This window comes from Vipera ursinii (assembly GCF_947247035.1).
Source record: "Vipera ursinii genome assembly, chromosome: 6".
Lineage (NCBI taxonomy): Eukaryota > Metazoa > Chordata > Lepidosauria > Squamata > Viperidae > Vipera > Vipera ursinii.
In genome coordinates this window covers 235,212-258,157 of record NC_139515.1, presented here as the reverse complement: position 1 = coordinate 258,157, position 22,946 = coordinate 235,212, and the positions used below count along the sequence as shown (strand labels likewise).

Genomic DNA, 22,946 nt, shown 5'->3' with positions numbered 1-22,946 from the left:
CCTACCAAATTGTTGACACACCTGGACGAAATGTGAAAATGTATTTTTTCCAGTATATTCTGGATGAGAAAGTTACGCAAAAATGAGACCTGTTTGTTTGCTTGTTACCCTGGGAAACAAACATCATTCTGTCCAGAACAAATGGCATTAAAGAGGCCTAGAACATTACTTATTAGGAAAAAAGTATATTTTTCCCACCAGATCTCTGGTCCCGAGGGAAGGTGTTCACCAGGGGAGAGGGTGTCAAAAAAAAGTCATGATAGCTCTGGCAAACAAACCTAATCTGTAAGATAAGTGCTTTTCTACTTTTATCTGATCATAAAAGTCACCTAGATTATGTGCACCTTTGCTCACACTGGCCCTGTTCAGTCAAAGATGAAGCAGTGCTGCCGTGTTTCCTGCAAAATTTGGAAATGTAGGAGGAACATTAACAGGACCATCACCTCTTGGAGGACGATGCAAACCGTTCTCTTGCTCCCTCTGAAGGGTTGGAACAGATGATCCTTGTGGCCCTTTCTAGTCCATAATTCTCTTATCCTGTAAAAAACAGGTTCTCTTCGATGGTCCTTGCTACCTCACCCACCTCCCTCTTCCCCTCGGAGAAGAAAACAAGCAGATCAGCCAGAGAGGGTGGTTAGGAGCGAACATCGGGAAAAGGGGAAGAGCCGCTGCACAGTGGAAAGACTGAGCCAGGAGGGGTCTAGCTTCCAGATCTGGCGGGACAGCCCGGATCCTCCGACACTTTGCAGTTTAGCTCGGTTCCTCAGCTAAACTTGGCAGAAGGCTCCAAACGTCCACAGAGAGGAATCCTCAGGAGGAGAGTGTCTCTCAAAAGGCTGGGAGGCGGCGAGTCACTTTTACAGAATACAGGATAAGGAAGTTGGAAGGGACTTTGGAGGTCATCTAGTCCCTGCTTGAGAATCTTCCTCCCGTCCTCTCAGATTTGGCATCGTGCTCACTTGGCATGTTTGCCTTGCGACCATTGCTGGCCTGAGAACTGCTGGTTCCCATCAGTTTGGCAGCCTGGATCCCTGTGCTCAGCCGGTCACTGGATGACGCATCCGGTTCTACGATTCCGCGCAATATCAGGATGCTGACATTTTCTCGTGTGTTTTGGTGGTTTAGGCGTCTCCTGATCCCTTGAGTACCAATCATCAATTTAGTTACACAAGCTTTTGTGGGATACAATCTAACTGATATCAGCCATAAATGGTACCAATCCATGCACTTTTGATCAATTCAGAGATTATGTTCAATAGGATCAATTCAGAAACGTGATCCATCATTTTTTAAGCAGTGTTATTCCAAATAAGCTTGAGATAGTCAAACAGAAGCATTCTTTCTCAAGGGTCCATTCATCCTTTGTACTGAAGAGTGTTTTTGATAAGCCACATTTGCTGAACTATTTGCTGACTTATTTCAAGTCACAGATTTGAGCCTTTTAAAAACGTGAAGATGCCTTTTATGATCTCATCAACAAGAATTATCTGCTGACGTAAGTCCAGTTGAAATTAAGGCAGGAAGACAAAGTTGGACAGAAATTGCAAGACCTTTGTGTCAATATTTGCATACATTCTCACCAAACAGACTAATCCTTTCTTTGCCAAGTAATTTCTTCAGTGTGTATTGTGCCAAAATGGCTGAATATATGCACATAGCAAGAGATAGTAACCTGATCTGTAACAATAGTCTTGTAAACAAATATTTTCAGAATCTGGCTCCAAAGGACTAGAAAAGTATGTAGGAAGTACCTTAGTTTTCAAATGTAAAGTGGAGATGGTGTAAGCCTATTCCCAGAAGATGTATTCAATTCAAAAAGCAAATTTATTTGACAGCTAAGTACCCCACCACACTTTAATCAGATTTTTTTATTTTACTCATTAAAACAATCTAAAATATTTTCCAAGAAACACTTTCTATACTTTCACAGTATTAGTCCCATCTCTGAAGACTATTCAAGAAGGACCTTAACTGCAGGTAAAATCAACTTTCATTCAAATATTGTCTCAGAAAGACTAACTGGAACACAGTCTGAAAAACCTGAAATGGTTATATTTAATTCCATTTATTTCCAATGTGGCTTGAGACTCAGGTTACTTCTGCTCCATGATCCTGCCAAAACAGAACATTCCATTATTAAAATGCTCTCTTTTCACAATTTAAGATATGAAGATGTTTTCACCCGCTGTTTCTAAAACTTTGAACTTTTGTTTATCTGTTTATTAAAAGTCTATGCTTTCCATCCCACTGATACCAGCAGCTCCAATTTGTATGTGGTTTCTGAGATTTCAACTGGCTTTTTAAAATTGATCTAAGCTTTAGTCTAAAAGTGTTAGACTAAATAGGAAATAAGAAATTTTTGAAATGACTAAGTATATTAATGCAGCATTTCTCCAGTGTACGCCTTAATATATCTAATCTGTCCAGTACAAAATATCCATTGTTTTTTACCTATTTACCTAGAACTAAGGAGAAACTTCCTGACACTTAGAACAATTAACCAGTGGAACAACCTGCCTCCAGAAGCGGTGAATGCTCCAGCACGGGAAGTTTTTCAGAAGAGACTGGACAACCATTTGTCTGAAATGGTACCATAGGGTTTCCTGCCCGAGTAGGGGGTTGGATTAGATGACCTCCAAGGTCCCTTCCAACTTTATTATTATTACCTTTATCTTTATTCTTTTATTCATTTTACTGTAATTCCTTTTGATTGTTGTAAGTTGCCCACAGCCAATAAGTTTGAGTGATGTATACAAGTTCATTATTATTGTACGGGTAATTTACAATTAGATGCATAGTCAAAGTCTGGTGAAAACTTAATTCAGGTTCTAATCAAAGACCTAAGAATCATTAAAGTAGCATCTGGGGATATTATGGACAGTTCCAAGCAGGATTTATTTGTTTGTTTTTGTAAAAATTAGGGTGTACAGGGTTGATATATTCAAAATTTCTAAATATTGGGAGTCTTTTTGCTATTGTTCCAAAAGTTCTGGCATAACAGCAGATTTGTTTTTCCATAAGCATTCATTTTTGATCTGAAAATTCCCGTATGTCAAAATTATTAGTACTATGATTTACTTAATACACTGAAGCATTGTAAATCACATAAAATCTATGCAGCATACAAATGTGAATTAACAAATCAACTGGGTGGAGGAAAGCGGTTTGTAAGGTAAAAGTTTCTGCAACGGCTCCAGGCATATGGAAACAGCGTTCTTGAATAATCCACCCGACCGTTTGTGGTGAATTGGAGAGCTACCTCCTCCCGTTAAGCCTAACGATGAAAGGGCGCTTGGGCACACAGCGTGGTTGTTCCGAGGACAGACAAGGAGGACAAAAAGAATATCCATTCCTCCCAAGAGAGAGAAAGGCCGGCTGGGACCGACACCGCATCTTCTGTGGGATGGCCTCGCCCTTTCCTCCGTGAAGAACCGGTTGGTCACAATGCAACCCGCTTGGCTCTGGGCTCTCTCTTTTGCTACCGATTCTTGGAATCTCCCCAGGAGATCAGCTAAACAAGGGCCAAGTTTTTAAACAAACCAAGAGTTTAATTGAGGAGCCCACGCAGAAAGAGAAAGCCCGCCCGCCCGATTGAACAAGTCATTAGAAAACAGCACATTTAGAAGTTGGCCTTCAAAGAGGAGCAGGGGGAGCTGAGGAACACGTCACACCTGTAGCCTCAATATTCCTCCTTTCATGAGATCTCTTGATGAACTGTGTAGTGTTTGGCTGCACCCTGTGAAGAGCCTTTTTCCCAACAAGCTGTTCCCAGGGTGCTGAAAAGCTGTCATTCATAAAAAACGATGGAGGGGGAGGGAGAAGTTCAGAAGGCCGCTGTGGCTGCAAGGGAAGAGGCGGAAGGAGGCCCTACGCGGAGCGAGCACCTGTTCCTCGGCCGCCCCTGACGGGAGCTGAAGGTCTTCGGCAGAGGGAGGGAGGGAGGGAGAAGAGAGCAGAAAATAAGCAAGCAGCTTGTTCTTCTATCCAAAAAGACATTTTAACCAAGAATTCTGCATCATCCATTATCCTCCAGAAGGAAAGAATGTAACTCAAACTTCCAGTGTGTGTTTATCTATGTGGGAAAAAGGAGTTGGGTCCCGAGAAAAGGATCCCTTTTGAATATCCCTTCGTCTCACAAACATCAGTTTAGATCTAACCCAGAACTTTAACGAATGCCGATCGTGCTCTATTTTTTAAAATTAACCTTTCATTTTCAAGCCTTGCAAAAATGGTTCTTTCCTAATTTTAAATATAACCATAAAAAGATAGGGTAAAGGGCAGTCTTCTGATTAATTGTATGACCTTGTGTGATTTTGTGCAATTATTCTAATTTGATTTTTCAAAAAACATACTGGTATTGTACTGAATTATGGATACCTCTGAACTTTGGTGTTGGAAAAGAGTCCTGAGAAAATCAGGGACGGCCAAGAAAATAAGGAAACGGGGTCACTGGTCACCACCAACCCAGACCTCTCACTTGAGGCCCAAGTAACAAAACTCAGGTTACCTTTGGGACACCTTCGGCAAAGGCCTCTCCCTCTGGAGCAGGCGGCACGGATGGGAGGGTGGCAGGAGAGAAAAGAGGACAACCGCAGCAAGGTGGGTGGACTTGGTTATCGTGGGGGCTTTGGAAGTCCCAAAGGACCAGGCTTGAACATCCTGGAGAGACTCTATCCGTATCAGGAAGGAGACTGTCACGGTTCCGACAAATGAAACTCTTCAAAGAACTTCAAGGCGTTGTTTACCATAAAGAATCCTTAACGTCGGATGTTCTTGCTCTGACCGAGAGCCTATAACGTTCTGGGCAGCCATTTGATGGGAACGGTCTAGGCCGGTCTCCTGCCTGAGCACGGCGTTGGACTAGAAGACCTCCAAGGTGCCTTCCAACTCTCTGTTATTGCTCTATTATTCTGGCTGCTAAGAGTTGATATCAACTTGATGGCATGTAATCAATCAATCACCTAATTTAACACACCTTTGCTGCGATGAGAAAGTCTGCAAGAAAAAAATGGTTTCCCAAAGACACACTAATATTTAAAGTCTATCCAAATCTTGGATCAACAATGCAGGAAATCTATTAACCTTTTATCTTAGTGGTTTAGGTCTCCTTTATTTAATGGAACCTAAAGTTCAAATACAATCAAACGGTGTAGAATAGAGCTAGAGAAACAGTCATAAAAGTGAATAAAAGCAGTTGCGGTTAAGACTTAATCTTCACTGAATAGTTCATTCTGGTTTTTAGAGAAGTCACAACATTCACAAATGATAGCTGGGGAATTCTGGGACTTGATGTCCACACCTCAAGTTGCCAAGGCTGAGAAACAAGGTTGCTGCAAACCAACCAGCCAGAAATCCTCCGCGGGGTTTCCCTAAAATTTCTCTACTGGGGGGACACGCTGTTTGGCCTGTGGCCACACGAAAGCCAGAGCAATTCACGAGCTACTAAAAAGCACAGCATCCAATTCAACTGGAATGGATTCATACCTTCCTCTTGGCAAATTAAAGCTTGCACCCGGGAGAATCCAGCCGCCATTGTCCTGAAAGCCTGACCCCCATTGAGGCTTAGAGAGAAAGGGGAGAGCTTTTGTTGAGGTGCTCTTGAAAGCCATCGGATTGCCACAAGACTTGAGCCAACTCCGCTCTCAGGCTTTTCAGACTCACCCATGGATGGCCTGTTTTAATCCTCTAGCATGGAAAACACAGCCCTTTCAAGACACAGCCCTTCGCTGGGGGGAGACAGGGGAGCTGTTGTGCTGGGGAATTCGCCCATTCTGGGGAATCAAAAGGCAGCCACTCTCCATACAGCAGTCGGCATGTTCTCCACTATGAAAGCCTCGGGACGCCCTTTCAGAGCTCACCGCTTATCCATTACAACCATCAACAAATAACCAAATCAATACAAGCCAGAACACAAAAACACTGCGCCTCTCTCACCCCCCCCCACCCCAGTTCATTTATTGCTGCTCTTCTCCTTCCCTGAAATCTCCTTCAAAAGAGGAAAGCAGATTTTCAACATTCTTCTTAAACTGGGCAGACGGTATGTGCGCCATTTTAATACCTTGCATTTTGATTTCAGCCTCAGAACTGACTTTGGGCTCGCTTTCTTCAAATGCTGCGAAGCAGACGGGAGTTTGGCTTGCCTTGCGCACTCACGAGCGCTCAGAAGTGTCGGGGCAGTTCGTGTTCGGAACTGTTCCCTTCTTTGGAGCTGGGCCCAAAGTCGCAAAGCATTTCAGAGCATTTAGTCTGAGCCCCACAGACACACAAGATTATATATATATTGCTAAATCAGATTTCTTTTCTGCTTTACTTAGGGGAGTGAAGGAATATTTGCAAGAAGTTAATTTTAAACCAGGAATGTAATCAGTCCCATTTAAGAGGAACTGTATTTTACAGCATAGGCGCATCCGAGGGGAAGATGGAGAAAAACTAGTGTCTTGAACAAGATCTGTTCTCCTGTACTTTGAGGACAAAACTGGTGGTTATATGAAATCACAAAATTGGATATACGAAATCAGTTAAAATCAAAAGAAAACCCCAAAACAAACCCCCCACCACCTAGAGGCAAACCGTTTGGGGCATGGGAAGTTAATTGACTGGTGCCTCTCTCACCCCAATTCATCCCCCCCCCGAAAGTGGCTGAATTCAGTCACAATGCAGGAGGGTATCCAAAATAAGAGGGACAGCTTCCATTCTTCTAGTTCTCTTGAATTAATTAACTGGAAATGGGTTTTGTCAATGTTTTGGAAAGGCAGGGGGTGAAAAGAAATGGGTAGAATTAATCACAGTGAGAAACTACCACTTAAAACTTCCAGAGCTCAGAAACAGTGCATGAGAAGCAAAAATTAAGAAAAGGGGAAGTGGGTTTCCTTACCAAGGAAACTAATAAAATTTGAACAAGCATCCAGCAGCTTTTTAGACTCGTCTAAATGGTCATGAAACAATCTACGAGTGAATCCAGCAGGCCTTTATTTCTATTTCTAAGCCTTTTGCAAAATGGGAGCTTGCATTTTCGGCATGTGGGATCTCCCCTTCTTTCAGAAAAGACTTGGGGAAAACTTACACAGGAGTTACGCGAGTACTTAAATACAGGCCACAAACGGTTGTCGATCTGGTACAGTTTTCATCTCTGTGTAGTTTTGTTCCCTCTGGAAGGGATGAGGAGCTCTTCATTGGTGTCCCTATTTCTCACTCAGCCAGTGAGCCGTGTAGGAGGAGAGCAGTTTTACTCTCTTGCAGCCAAAATTCAGAAGGGATCAGGATTAACACATTGTACTAAAAGGCAGAAGCCTTAGAAAGTTGCAGCTCTCTTCATCGGAAGCACAGGGGGCTTAACCAATGTAGGATTGATTGGAGAAGAGCGAAGAGGGGAAAGGAAGGGAAAGAAGAGAAGAGAGCGGTGGTGATGCAGTTGGAAGCACCAGTCACAAACTGTATTGTGTTACCAGTAGAATCTCTCTTGACTATAGAAAGCTAGTGAGTGATGGAAGCTGTAAGCAACATTTGTAAAACCTACAGCTGCAAATAAAAGTAGTTTCAGAAAAAAGTAGTTTCCATGTTCCTTGTCTTGACTCCAAGACTCCCATAACACTAAGGCATTTCTTTTGACTTATTTTCAAAAAACCGTCTCCAAACACCACTTAAAGTTCATCTGATCTTTTATTGATCTCACCTCTAGAGCAACGTATATTTCCTTTATGGGAAGGGAAAAGTCTTTTTCAGGTAGCAACCTATGGATCTGGCATCTGTTTCACAGATTTTAAAATCAACTTCTGATCTCTCGGCTCGACTTTCAGCCCCAGGCTCTCAAGGACCGTCTCATCCACAGGGCCGTGTTGCTCCATCTGGGCAATGAACGCCTGGTTCCTCTCGTTCTGTTCTGTCAGGTTATGAATGGCGTAAACCGCCCACTGGCTTATGACTGTTCAGCAGTGTCAAGGAATTTCTGCAAGTTCATTTTGCTGTAAGCTAAAGACTAAATATGGGGAAAGCATAGCATAAATGCACTGATTAAGCAAGTAGTATTATTTATTTCAACTATTTTTTAAAAAGCTCATTCATAGAGGGTTAGGATTAGAGGCTGAGCAGAGCACAGGCAGGTCAGCTCTGAAAAGGTGCATTGCAGAATTAAGATCAATATCATATATTTACAAATATGTAGCCATAAAACAAACTTTTAGGAAACAGAAATCCTTCCATATCTTTAAAGGATCAATTTAAGAACGAGCTACTAGAATGATGTCAAAGTTTACGCTAGTACTCTGGAGCCTCAAATGAAATGGGTTTAACCACAGAAATGAGATTTACAGCACTATCCTATACATGTCAACCAAAATGTAAACATCACTGTACTTAACACAATTTACTTTAAAAGTCTGCAAGATCACAGCTGCAGAACAATAAACTCAGACATAGATAAGTGTTTTTCCTCTTAAATTTTAATGGCATTTCCCTTTTTCTCTGCAGCATTTCAATCAGAATAGATCTGGAAGGGACCTTGGGGGGGGGTTTCTTCTAGTCCAACCACCGCTCAAACAGAAGACCCCATATAATTTCAGACAGGTAGCTGTCCAATCTTTTCTTAAAAACCTCCAGTGATGAAGCACCCACAACCTCTGGTGCCAAGCTGTTCCACTGGCTAATTGTCCTCACTGTCAGGCAATTTCTCCTGAAATCCAGGTCGCTTCTCTCCTTGATTAGTTTCCATCCAATTTCTTGTCTTGCCCCCTCTTCTTCTTGCCCCACAAATACTGGAATGCTGCTTTCATGCCACCCCTAAGTCCTTCTTTTCTCTAGATTGGACATACCCAGTTCCTGAAACTGCTCTTCGCATGTTTTGGTCTCCAAGCCCTTAATCATCTCAGTTGCTCTTCTCTGCACTTGTTCCAAAGTCTCAGCATCTTTTTTGTAATGTGGTGACCAAAACTGGATGTAGGATTCCAGGTGTGGCCTTACTAAGGCTTTATAAAGCAGGTACTAATACTTCGTGATTTTGATTCTATGCCTCTGTTTATTTCATTGGTTGTACTTTGTATGAATACCTTGAAACATATTTCTGTAAAATAAAATATATAAAATATATTTTTAAAAAATTACCGAGACATATTTGCTCAGGACACTATGAAGTTAGATAGCCTTGAACAATCCTTTCACGGTGGTCCCCTTCGAGCAAAGTTGAAAGCAGACATTAGACAGAGGTTTAATCATTTCCATTATCATTGATAGAAACTATTTTCTCAGCATATCCATTAAAACTACTTACGGAAACGCTACAAGCGAAATGTTATGTCACAAAATATAATTTCTCTCAATGCACCTACAGAAGGAATTCTGACTCACAAAGCAGAGTGCCTGGGGGGCACCAATTATTTGCTACGTGTAGCTTCACATCTAGGAGAAAGCTATTCATAATTCACTCGGATCCTTCTTATTTTCTTGCTAAGTTTCATATGGCCATTTGCCTACAGGGCAACTTAGACAAGGCTGTCTAAGTCTGGGTGGGGCAAGAATGCCAACTAAAATTAGGATAAAACCTATAGAAATTTTGGAGAACGTGGATGGTTAATATTGCTTGTAAAGCTGACAAACCCAAGTTAGTACAAAGTTGGATCTTTGAATTGATAAGACTATTTATTTATAGTGTTTGTTTCCCGTATTCCAAGAGCAGAGCACCAGAGAAGTATAAATAACTTGTTTCCAGACAAAGAGAAATAGGTTTTAGCACCTTAAAAAATTAATATTAAGCAATAAGTCTATATAATAATAAATGTGTCATTTTTAAGTGGCACAAGGGCCTTTGATTTGGTCATGAGAGATTAATCTGATGTAGCACACAGTAAAAAACAGAAAAGACGAGAAATCACCTGATAAAAACTCAAATGCATTTCAGTGATTGTGTCCAACATAACTTAAGAATAGCTTCGCAAATTATTTAGCGATTCAAAGAGTGAACTTTTTTTAAATGAATTTCTTTGTGCTGGTCCATGACCGTAATAAAAATTTGATGATGAGAGAGATTTCCAAGAAACAGTCATCACGGAAAACCAAGATGGGGGAAAAAAGGCCAGTTGGGTCCCTTGGTACTCTCTGAGGCTGGCTATTTTCTTGCAAACGTTTCATGACCTGGCACTGATGATGTTACCTAGATGGGTAATGAAACGTCTGTAAGAAAACAACCAGGCTCAGAGAGTGCCAAGGACCCCCAGCTACAAATATTCTCTTATACTTCAATCCTGATCTCATGACCGTACACTGCCATTATTTCACTGGCTTGAGTACAGCTTTCGGAATGAACTTTTATTAGGACTTGTTTAAAAAGTCACTAGTGACAATAGTTACAATAGTGACAGTACTAGTACTGTCACCTTTAATTTTAAAATGAGAGACCATTAGCCAAGCTAATAAGGTATACATCAAATAGCTAATTTATTGCCCACTGAATTTCTACTTATATAAGTTTAATGATTATTAAACAAGAAATAAGAGATAAATCTCTCACTAACATCTAATATATAGCTCTTATTCCTTCAGTGTAGATTTATATCTTACGTTAAAATGAATATAACGGACATCATAGTAAGGAGCGTGTTATTTCAATAACACTTAAAATTGGATTATAATCAGCTTTAGATATACAGGAATTGGTCCTTCTTCATAGCAATCACCAAAACCACCATCACTTAGCCAGAAATTGCAAAATGTCATCTTTTGCCATCACACAGCATAAACTAGGAGGCTGTACAAATAATCCCCTGTGTAAACTAGTCCTGTAATTAAGAAGAAAAACCCGCTGAATATTTGTGAGGCCCGAAATCCTAACTCAAGGGCACTGTAAGTAATATTATGAAATAATATAGATGGTAACAATAGAAAACATAGGGAATAGCTTATCTGTTCATGTTATTCTCTTTCGTCTACTCCGAGGAAATTTGCCAAGTTTCTTTAAAAAAGGATTTGGGTGTTGTAGTGGGTTTATAGCTTTTTTTTTCTTTTCTTTTTTTTCTTGTGCAACTTTCCAATTCAGTGTCATGAATATGCATGATTCTCCTTAATCCACTGCGTGAGCCAGGGACCTCTGGATGGCACATAAGACACAAGTGTCAGAGGAGATTAAAGAAAGCCCTCGGTTAATATTCACATTACCCTCTTGTTCTTTTTCAAAAGATAGATAGAAGATTGAACATAATTCTGAAGTCTATAATCCAACCAACACTTTAAGCCCTTTATTGTATACGCAGCTTTTAAAAGGGTGCTTCTAAAGTTTCCATGGTTACAACAAACAGGAGCCTATTTGTTGCCAAACGCAACAAAAGAAAATAAAACATAGCCATCGCTGTAGCTTCCATTTGACCTGTTTGCTTTGGATTTCTCAAAGAACAGGAACACAATGCAGCACCACGATGAACCTGGTTAATGGTATGATAAGCTGACCGTATACGGGATGCTCTCTGCCCATACAGGAGGAGAGAAAAGGCAGCCTAATTTCAGGTCCCTGGCTTAAGCTACAATCTTAATAATACCACAGAGGGAGACGCAATGCTAATTTGCACCATTCAGAAGATCCCTTTTGATACTTTTTTCAGTTTCTTAGGATTGTAAGGAAATATTTTTCTTATATACAGTAATCTAGAAAAATGTTCAGCATCTTCCACATATCTGGCCCAATCAAAACCTGGTGAGAAGGAATCATTACTAAGTGAGGCAAAGGAGTTATATAAAAAAAAGGCAAAACGCAGGGGTTATTAGAACGGAGACAAAAAATAAAATGGCAAATACTTCCATATTTTTGCAGTAGCCGTAGGTGGCCACACTCGGAACAACATGTCCAATCCTGGACAAAACAGGAAATGGATCCCAAACCATCAGATTGGAAGGCCTCCTCTGTCAAACCTATTTAACTCAGGGAAAAAGGGGGCACACAAGAGGGGACCGCCCCCTGCACGCAATGCCTCTGCCTCTGCTCACAGCTGCCTCAGAGCTTGGGCACCATCAGACATGTGGGCAGCCACGGAGACGGCAGCGGCATCCAAAGGGGTCTCTTGGCCCAGGCCCACCAGCGTTCCCCGCTCCTCCTCCTCCTCCTCCCAGGCTCAGGGCAAGCTCTGCTCCTGCCCTCCTCAGAGGTCCCGGCGGAACAGGACATGAGGCCAGAGAGCGCCTGGTCCAACCCAGCCGGCCTGCAGGCTCTGAGGAGAAGAGGGCCTTGGCCAAGGCTCCTTTGTGGCCAACAGGTCTCCATAATGCAGGAGACGGACGGCCCTTCTGCGCTGGAACGGTAGGACGGTGAGACTTCTCCAGCCTGGAGCGCTAAAAATATATGCCCATCCTGGAGAAACGGTTGCAAGTTAATACACTGCCTGCAGACTTGCTTCTCTCACCAGCAGCACTCCCCCCCCCCAAAATAAAACAACACCCCACACACACACTGCTCACACAGAGAGGGCATGTGGCTTTCAAAAAGGGTACGACATCTCTAAGGATAACCTGGGTTTCTGTCTTTGCTTCACTCTAGGATTTTTTGGAGTCACTTCGGAGTTAGAGAAGCCAAGAAAGGAAATTTCAGTTTGGAAAGAGTGATGTTAATAAGAATTCAAGGTTAACCAAATACTTGGAAAGAAAGATTCATAGTGATAATTCAGAACAATTAATTGTTTTACATCTCTTAGATGAAGGCAACTTTAGATACGAAGAGGTTTCTTTGAAGTTCTGTCAAATTTGTAAGTTTGCAGCTTTTAAAAGGAAAGTCAAGCCTATAATGCTAGTTTAAAACCCAAAAAATGGTGCACATACAATCTTGCCACAGCAGCTGCCCATATTTTCAAGTGACATTTTTAATCGAAACCTATAATTTATATGTAACTGAAAATCCTTTGCGTTTAAAAATAGGGAAGGAAAATCACACTCTTGGACAATATAAAGCCAAACATTCCATGCCTATGATATTCCGTTTTAAAAGCTATTTTTATTTCAACCAGCCCCTCTTTAATGTTCTGGAGGACTGTGCCCAGATAGGCTCCGCTACTAAAAATTCTGCACATTGCTACATTTTTCAATGAAGAAAAAAACACCCTTCAACTATTATTGCTTTACCATCTGAAATGCAGCACTTAAAAATATAATGATGTAAAATGGCATTGAAATGCCACCTAATACAACCAGGCTATCTCCAGATCCAGCAAGATCCTGTCTCCCTTAAAGTTCACACTTCCTAGATACACACACACAACTCCCAGCTGTGCTGCTCTTTCTGTACCGCAACATTTACCTAAACCCAGATTTCAAATACATTTCTCAAAATCTGTAGGAAAGCGTCAGAACACGTTACGTGTTAAATAGTTGCCTGCACAGACAGATGGGCTAGGACAAAATTGTTTCAAATGCCTGTCATAATATTAAATGAGGGTTTTATGCATTTCAATACTGCCATAAAAAAATAAAAGTCCAAGCTGGTTTAATAGAAGGGAAGAGTACAATAAAAGGCAAAAGAATACAGGAATACAAATTACACAGATTATTTGGGGAAAATCTCCTGCAGAATTGTGAAGGAATTATGCAGATGACAACTGCTCTTTGATTTTTTTTTTTTGCATTGTTTAATACTATATGCCCTCTGGTTGGTTGGACTTAATTAGCATTATTATCTCATGGATGCTGTTTCAGAAAGGACTGTTGGCAGAACAACAGATGTATTTGCCTTCTAATACGTATTCCTCTTACAAATGCATTTTCTTCTACCTCTATTTTCAGAAAGGACCTCAAGATTAATGTAAATCTGGCCTTTTAAACGTTGTTAGTGGGTTTTTTCAAATTCTAATTTTTTTTAGAATATTAACAGTATTAACTTTGCAGGATGCAGCCAAACAATTAAAAAGAAAGAATATAAAATACTTCATTTAAGAAGCCCCTTCCAAACCTTGGTAACTGCCTAGCCCTGGGTGGATAATCGCATATCTTGCCTGAAGCCCAGGCTGGCCATACGGGCAGCTACCAGGAAGGAAGACTCAGGGACTGAATCTTTGAATGTCAAGGGGGGAATCTGCTTGTAAGCTGATTTGGTTCTACAAGAAGGACCACCAATCAGATGCCGCAACCCCATCATGCCTCTTCCACCCAAAAGAAGTGCTGTCTTCGTTTTTTCAGGGTGAATAAGCTGTTCAAGCAAGTTCTCTCGCTGCTGCTGCTGCTGCGTTTCCTCGTTTCTTTTCCAGGAAATAAGGAGCAACTGCATCCCAGCCGTAGGATATTGGGCGGCTGTTGGGAGAGTTTAGTTTTTGTACCTTTGGTACAATATTTTGGACTTCCCCATTAGGGTTACTATCCTATTGAAGCTACGATCAGTGAAACTGCACTGAAATGGAACAAACACTTCTCATTTATACGGTAACAAAGCCATTTACAACAAGAATCCTAAATTATTTTAAAAATCCACGAATGTTAAGGGAAAATATTAATGTCTGCACAAAAACTAGCTTTCCAAACTAGCACCTATGGCATGTCTCCCTTGAGGGCAGAGAAACCACGCCAGGCAGGCATCCATAAGCCATAATGCAGCTACAGAGCCTGGGGCTCTTGTACCTGCATCATGTATGGAAGGAGTGTTGCTAACACATCCCACTTTAGGAAGAAACTCTGGCAGCCCGATGCAGATCTTTCACCACAGATACAAATCATACACCCAGGTGGCGAAACACCACAGTTGGCAATCTTAGCTGCTGTCTTCTGCACTGGTTTTGGCTTCTGAATTAAATCCCACGGCAGTACATTATAATACTGTAATAATTTCAGGTTACTACTCTTTCTCCTGCCTTGGAAAGAAAGACTGTGTTCATGTCAACCTCAGTTGGCTACAGACAACCGAGGCAAACTTTTGGGGGGTGCAGCTCTTTCCAGAATGGATCCCACTCCCGGGCTCCCCAAACCCCTTCGGCACCAATCGCGCCACAATTCAGCTCCAGCTTCTTAACCCTCACCCAGCCCCCTCGCTGCCCTTAGCACCGTCTCCCACCCACAATCTCTCCCAATTCAGACGTCACAGAGGAAATAGGAGACAATCGTACTAATATGGCCTCGGTAGTCTTTTAATTAAATTGCAACTCTAACTATTTTGAAAAATGTATTTTGAAAAGTGCTATCATAACATCGTGACCGTGATGGCTTCTGGGTGATTCCCCCTGAGAGAATGAATGTGGGCTGTATATTCGCTGGAAGTGTCAGCACCTATTCATTATCACAAACGGAACAACCATTTCACCAATAAGGGGCTGCCCTGAAATCCTATATTTTATGATTAAACTAACATTTTAAACTTTTATTCACTTTATTAATTAACTGGCAAAAAGACAAATGACTCAGCAACTGGAACCTTCTTTCAACTGAGAGAGAGCGAGCCTCACGGTTTAACCCATCCTAGCATTCCACTAAATAGACACATTTGGCTGATCTCCACTCCGCTGACTTTCTTTCGGGGACCAGATCAGGGGGATCCGTCAGCTGCTCCCTGGGCTCCCTCTGTTCATTTTGTGACAGACAAACTAGCCAAGCAGCTTTAGACTCTAAATGTGAGTGTTACAATTTCCATTTGTTCAGATTACTTTGGTACAGACAAGTTGCTTTTATTTGCCTTTTTATTCAAATCCATTTTGAAGATTTTGACTCCAGAAATGTGTAGCATACTGTACCATCTTTTGTAATGATGGCGTGTCTGATTTCCAACATCAGCACCTACAACCCACAGCTGATTGTTGCTTTGAAATAATCCCACCGTACTAAAAAAAAAAGACTGCACAAGGCATTCACAACTTTGAAATATAACACCTCTGTTTCCCTTTTCAGTAGCCCAGATGGATTTCCCCACACATAGCTGCACTATAACTGTCTGTGAAAAACTGGTTGGTTTCCCCAGGAAAGTCTTTCCTAGCATAACACAAAATAATCTGCTATTGTTGTACACCGCAACAACTTGATTTCTCTTAGATTTAACCTGAGGTTTCATAAACCACAATTATACTAATCACTGCCATGAGGTCAAAAGTATTGCCACAGGTTTCCCTTGCGCAAATGTTATCAATTTTGGTTACTTCTGGTCAGCAGCCTGATCACTCCAGAGACACAACCCCATTTCTCCTCTTTAAGTATTACTGATATTTCAGTTGGGGGGGGGGAGAGAGAGAAGTTTGCCAACTGATGTTAACACAACACAGAAGGTCAAAAGCCACTTCCTTTCATCAACCAGACATTAAACTGTCTGTCATCAGAAGGGCCTGCTACAAAACCGTGTGTGCAAAAACTGAAGGCACTTACGGAAGACCCTCCTGGCTGAAATCCTGAATCCACTTATTCCGAAGCGGTTCCAGAGGTGGCGGGTGGCTGCTGCAAGGAAGGGGATCCTCATTTTTCCCCCCCAGCTAATGCAGAGCAGATTTCCTTTCTCAGGAGGAGGAACCGGGGGAAGGAAATTATTGGATTGCAAGGAGAGGTTTTGTTACAAGGCAAATAAATTGGACAGAAATTAACTTTATATATGTAAAAATGCCTATCTCAACTTTTTTAGTGCATCTGTGTCAGTTAAAGTTACCAATTCTTAAAAATTGCTATTTGGAATAGGATAAAGGTCTTACAAGATAAAAAAAACAACAACTGGAGAAGAGGAACAGTTACTACCTAATGCAACTAAGTACCTCCCTCTGCACTTTTAAAAAAATTCTTATTGATTGGATTTATATAGCTGCCCAATTCACCTGCATGTGACTCTGGACAAGGTATAGGTAGTCCTCAAATTACGACCACAACTGAGCCCAAAGCCTCTGTTGCTAAGTGAGAAATTTGTTAAGTGAGCTGTGCCCCATTTTACGACCTTTCTTGTGACAGTTGATAAACGAATCACCGCAGTCCTTCAATTAGGAACACAGCTGTTAAGTGGATCTGGTTTCCCCATTCACTTTACTTGTCAGAAGGTTGCAAAAGGGGATCGCGTGATACCGAGACAATGCGACCGTCACAAACGTGATTCAGTTGTCAAGCATCCAAATGTAAACCATGTGACCATGGTGATGCTGCAACGGTCGTGTGAAAAATGGTCATAAGTCAACTTTTTCCAGTGTAGTTGTAACTCTGAACGGTTGTTAAGCCGAGGACCACCTGTACACAACTGAAACAAAACAATATCACTTATCCATCAATGAGTTCAATATTACTGAAAACTGTGAATAGAAGAGCAGAGAAAAATGCACTTGTAGCCCGCCAGTCCTTTAATGGGCTCCGTGCTTCCATGGGTTCCCAGGCTCAAGGACAAAACCGCGCGGCCAACAACAACGGTGCCGGAGGAAGTAACGTCAGCAGGAGGAGGAGCAATTCACGCTGCTTCGCGTCCCACAGAAGGCAGAAGAGCGAGGATGGAGGAGGACCCAGCTGCTCCATCCCCAAGGCTTCCTGGGCCCTGAGGCACGTCAAAGGCAAGAAAGGGAGGCAACACAGGTCAGGGGGAAAAGCAAGGATGAGCAGCACCGATGCCGCAGACCCCTCCTCCAGACCCTCCCAGCACCCCCTGCGCTTCCTACCCCTCCAGCTCACCAGACCCGCTCTTTTCGGCAGAGACTGAATGCGCTCCTGCGGTGGCTAAGGGGGCGCAAGGCAAGGAAGTCTCATGGAGATCAGGAGCGGGGGGGGGTGTCTCTCTCCCATTTGTACACGGCAGCTGGCCAGAGACCAGCTAGCGACAGCTTTGCCACGTTCCTCCCTCTCCACCTCCAACCAGGCTGGATACACGAGAAGTGAAGGAACCTCCGCGAGAATACAACTGTGGCCCACAATGATTAAAAATAAAAACCCCACATGGCTGCTCAACTTAATGGGCATTTGTATCCTTATCCCCCTTCCCCAACAGAAGTATTTGAAAGCCATCTTTGGCCCCGCTTCTGTTTTCTCAGGATCAAGCAGGAACCACACAAATCTCATCGCCATCATTTCCTTCTCCTCTGCCCGTGAACCTGGGGAGCTTCTGATGTGAAACAACTTTGCCCTGAAGCAAGGCTTCCAGGGGGACTTTCCTCACGGAAGGGTGACATCCCCGACAATCCCTTGGCTCAGAAGGGAAATCCACCTGGATCTATCCTGAAGAAGCCTCCTGTGGCACAGATCCACAGACGAGGCCTCCCTGCCCTCCATTTCAGGGGGTGAGCTGTAGAGGAAGGGCGAAAGGTGGGAGGACCCTTTGCGCACGGCAGTGAACTGTTGATGTGGTTTTTCCATGTGCATTTGGGGAATATTTCTCCATGTCTTTGACTGTATCTTTGAAGCACCACCTGCTTTGGGGGGGGGGGAAGGGGGGGAGACTTATCTGAAAGTTAAACACATAAATTAAAATCTCCTCTCTTATTTTCTTATATTATCAACACTGGCTGAGATGAATGATGACAAATTGATAGAAAACAACCACGTCAATAGATCCAGAAGATGACCAAGATTCAAGGCTTTGTAGTGACCTTCCTGTAAAACCATGTAAAACACCCCTAGGCTGGGTTGTGATAGAAGAGGACTGGAAAATGTCCAATATGCAGTATATTTTTTAATGAATTACATTAAGTTTCCGAAAATCAAGCTGAGTGTCTCTTAAAGGTTGTTTACTCAAAAGCTTTACTCAAGGAAAATGAGCCAGCACGGGTCTTATGCAGACAAATCAAGGTTAACCCCACCACCCTTGTTAAAAAGCCTGCAGACAAGACCTGGAAGATGAGGGAGGCAAATTCTGTCCCTTTCTCTAACTCAAGAGAAGCTGAATCGCTGAGCAGAGGGAAAAGTCCATAATTAACACATCATCAAACAATGGAGGGATGACCACCAACTGAGAGAGCTTCAAAAGAGGATTAGACAAATTCACTGAGGTTATTCACGGCTGCCTGCTAGCTATCGCTCTCTTCCTTCATATCCAAGACGCCACTCCCCCCAATTTTACTGTCAGGAGAATATAAAACAGTTGTTAAAAGATAAAGCTCTAAATCCCCAGATCATGTTTGGGGGGCGATAAATGGCTCAAGGCTACTGGGTTGGAAAGATCAGTGGACCTTGTTGGCCAGCAAGGGAACAGAATATAGGCCACTGATGTTCAAAGGAGGAATGAGGTCATGTGCACCATGAAATCACACACACAAATGACTTAGTGACACAGAAGTGGCTTCCAATAGACAACCATGCAAGAGGCTAAATGGACCTTACTCCAGATCTAGTAGTTTATCTTACCACATACACACTTCATTTTTTCATTTTTTGGACAAAAGTTGAATCCAGTAAAATTAAAATGTATTAATTTGTGTATTAGTATTTTATTATTTTTTTAACACAGAATGCTTTCAAGCCATCATTAAGGAGGCACCAGTTGATTCTCATTTAATAAGAAGTCATGAAGCTTAGAGGTAAGTCTTTCTGCATCTCCCTGGTATTCACTAAGGACCCCCCACCCCCCAGTAATCTGGCTGTTTGAGGGCATGTTAAAAGGCACCTTCAGCCCAAGAAGCTGTGAAATCAGGATCCGGAAGCAGTGAATTCTCCTCAGGAATTAGATCACATTTGAGTAGTGGATCCAAAGGACCACATGCTCATTAGCTGTCAGGATTTATCTCTTCTAGTCTCTTCTGGAGACTTTGCACATTTATCATAAACACTTTAAAAATCATGCATGTTCCTGTGGAGCTTTCCATTCAAGGCCTCTTACTTCTATCAACAAAAATCTTTCTTTTTTAAAAGCAAAGAATACCAGATGTTTATATTAAATATATATTCCACTACTCAAATGTAATAAAGTATGCATACTAACCTATTTGTTTGGTTCAGATGACTGATCTGAAGTTAGCTGATGCAAAAAATTCTACAATGACCAAGTTTGGTTAGGTACGACTACTAATCCTAATTTAATGTGACAACAATGAATCTGGGATATTCAGAAAGTTAGAGAACAAGATATAATGAGCTACAACCAAACTCTTTTCTTTAAAAGCTGTCCAAAAAGATATAGTTTCTCTCTTTGATTGTTACCCATCAAAAGAGGCAAGGCCACCTTAGCATAAGAGATTCACAACTAAGTCAAGTAGATTATAGGAAGGAAGAAAATTTATTTTTAACTTTTCTTCAAGATACTGACAAGAGATTGTGTGAAATCTTATATCTTGTAATTTTCTAGCACCTTCTTTTACTGTAAAGAAATTGCAACCCAAAATAAAAAACAAAATGAAAGAGTAATACTTTGTATTAAAAATGTATTGTTGTTTCTTGTTGGTAAAAAAAATAAAGATTGGGGAAAAAAATTCTGAAAGAAATAGTACAATCCACCACATTACAAAGCAGCTTCGATGCTGACAGCAAATGAAGTAAGTCTTGAGTTACTGTCAATTATGAAAAGAAAAAGAATCAAGAGTAGATCAAAATATTTTATTTGTTCGTGTCCCACCTTTATTATTTTTACAAATAAGGCAATAGCATACGTACCTTCCTCCTCCCATGCCTTTTCATTGATTTTTCTTGAGAATGGCATTTTAAGACCTTTTTCAAGGCAACAGAACGATTCTGTATTATTCCCAAAGAACTGACATACAAATCTGAGCCCCACCAAGGAATATATATTTAGTTTAAAATCATGATACTAATAAAAAGGATACAAGGATTATTGTTATCAATGCTGCAGTTATCCAAGATCAATGGGATGCCATGTAACTCATACACCTAGGTGAAAAAAGGCATGTTTAATTCCATTTTAATTGATGTACAATATTTATATCTTCCTATTCATTAAGACCATGGGCAATGAGCAGCAGCCAAAACTACAAAAGAAAAACATGTTATAACGTAATGATGGATGCAATGATAAAATACACAGTGGTGTCCAACAGCCACATCATAGATAAAAGACCTGCAGGAATAAAGCGATCTTCCGGGCCTTCCTAAGAGCCCCGGTGGCCAGAATGCCGTATTGCAGGCTGACTGTGCCCATGCTAGCAGTTCGATCCCGACCTGCTCAAGGTGAACTCAGCCTTCCGTCCTTCCGAGATCGGTAAAATGAGGACCCAGATTATTGGAGGGGTGGGGCGCAAGATGCTGACTCTGTAAACCACTTAGAGAGGGCTGTAAAAGCACTATGAAGCAGTATATAAGTCTAAGTGCTGTTGCTCAGTGCTATTGCTAAAGAAAAGAAGCCAAGGAGAGGACTGCTCCGGAATGGCTATTACCAAGATGGAGTGACCTCTTGCCCGACACCATCAACCACCCAATGGGGCAGCCTTCTCAATAGAACTTCTCTACATGAACGGTGGAATCATGGCGGAGTTTCTTAAGGCAAACGCTGATTCTCTAAAAAACAACATGGTCTAGGTATTCAAGTTTCACGCCCTGAGCTATACCATAATACCATTTGCTTGATTTGGGAGTAGCTTGAAAGACCTCAATCAATGCTTAAAAACTCAGGTTGCAACCTATGATATCCACTGCCTTGGCCAAAATTAACAAAGGTAGCACTTTGGAGGAAAGTGGCCCAGTGTTTGGTATTAGTTTAGGCACTCTCAATTGGAGCTTCAACGACTCTGGGTTTTGACAACTGATGATGATGAATGCTATGCCAGTCTGTAACAGTGGGGGAGAGTGTGGTGTGTATTATCTGGTTGGGCACTGAGATGAGAGTTCCCCGGGGTTTGGGATATGGCATCAACTGAGACTTCAGAGAGGGGAGGATCAGCAGGGAATTGTCATCTAGAAGACTCTGTGGCTTCAGTGCACCCAAGGGCACTTTCCCCAAGTAAATAGATATAAACCCTGTCTGTGAAGTAGGGCTATAAAGGATCAGATGGGATTGTTACTTGTGTACCTGCCTTTTTTTTCTTTGAGAGCTTCTGCACCATAGACAGATTCCTTGTGTGTCTAATCACAACTGGCCAAATAAAGTATTCTATTTTATTCTGTTGTTCTATTCCTTATTTCTCTTCTCTTCTCTTCTATTCTACAGTATTCTGTTCTGCTCTACTCTACTCTACTTCTCTCTCCCAGTCCATTCCACTCTACTCTTAGTACACAGCAGCTTCCCTGCCTGGGCTGGTGACTCTGTGGCTGACTTGACAGCGGAATCCCCCAGGCCTATATGGTCCTGGATGTTCAAGTCCAGAATGGTGCTGGTCCAGGCTACTGAAGGCCTGCCTGACAGTGGAAGGGTCACACAGTAGATCTTGTTTGTGTGTGGGGTGTGTGTGTGTGTGTGACTTGGGACAGTTGTGATGGGATCTGGAATTAGGCGTACTGTCATGAACAGTTCATTCCCTGTTAGAATTCTGGTAGATGAGATCCATGCAATTTAAATTTGCCAAGATTGAGAAACATTACATTATGGATTGAGTAGACTATTTGGCTGAACATCCCCAGAGGAAATATATTAAATATATCTCAATGCCTTTCTTGTTGCCTTTCAGATTAATATTCACTTCACAACATCACAGCACATTTTGCCCCCAAGGTACGGATATAGTCTTTCCACAGTAGCATTTCTTGAATAACTCAAATAACAATTTTACTACAACTTCTTTCAGAACTTACTTTTAATTATATTAAGTATACAAATGGAAATACATTGCCCATTTTATATAACCAATTTTGCATTAATCATAAGATGTTAATTATTCTTTGTTGTGTAAATGATTAAGTTCCGGTCTAACAAGGTTCCTGGAACCAAAATGATCTTTGTTGGAACTAAAACCTAATTTGCAACTGAGTACAATTACATCACAATTCGTGAGCTAAAGTAACTCTCCCCCTGCTCCAAAAAAGTAAAGAATAGTCATATATTCGTATTAAATGTTTGGGTATGTCCAGGCATGCTAGCACTTGGGATAAAAACTCTTACTGTGACAATGTAATTACTGATTCTGACAGTTTTCATTCCAGAAGGCATACATGAAAAATCAGTCAATTTTTGGCAG

The 22,946-nt window shown here is 41.7% G+C and overlaps 1 protein-coding gene across 23 annotated transcripts in view; it reads right to left on the bottom strand.

Annotated features, from left to right (window-relative positions):
* ATXN10 (ataxin 10) overlaps nt 1–22,946 on the bottom strand; it is a 109,977-nt gene that overhangs the window by 54,192 nt on the left and 32,839 nt on the right. For 10 of the 23 annotated variants that reach the window (XM_083365872.1, XM_083365875.1, XM_083365876.1 and 7 more), the window contains exons 10-11: nt 20,646–20,709; nt 7,673–7,921 (exon numbers count right to left, since the gene is read on the bottom strand). The exons of 3 other annotated variants lie outside the window; for them this stretch is intronic. In XM_083365872.1, coding sequence (XP_083221998.1) covers nt 7,731–7,921; nt 20,646–20,709 — 255 coding nt within the window. In that variant the 3' untranslated portion in view covers nt 7,673–7,730. Of the gene's footprint in view, nt 1–1,853; nt 2,113–4,507; nt 4,996–7,063; nt 7,331–7,672; nt 7,976–8,807; nt 9,056–9,096; nt 9,163–20,645; nt 20,710–22,946 lie in introns of those variants that run through there. 10 more of the 23 variants (XM_083365860.1, XM_083365869.1, XM_083365859.1 and 7 more) reach the window with 8 other exon arrangements.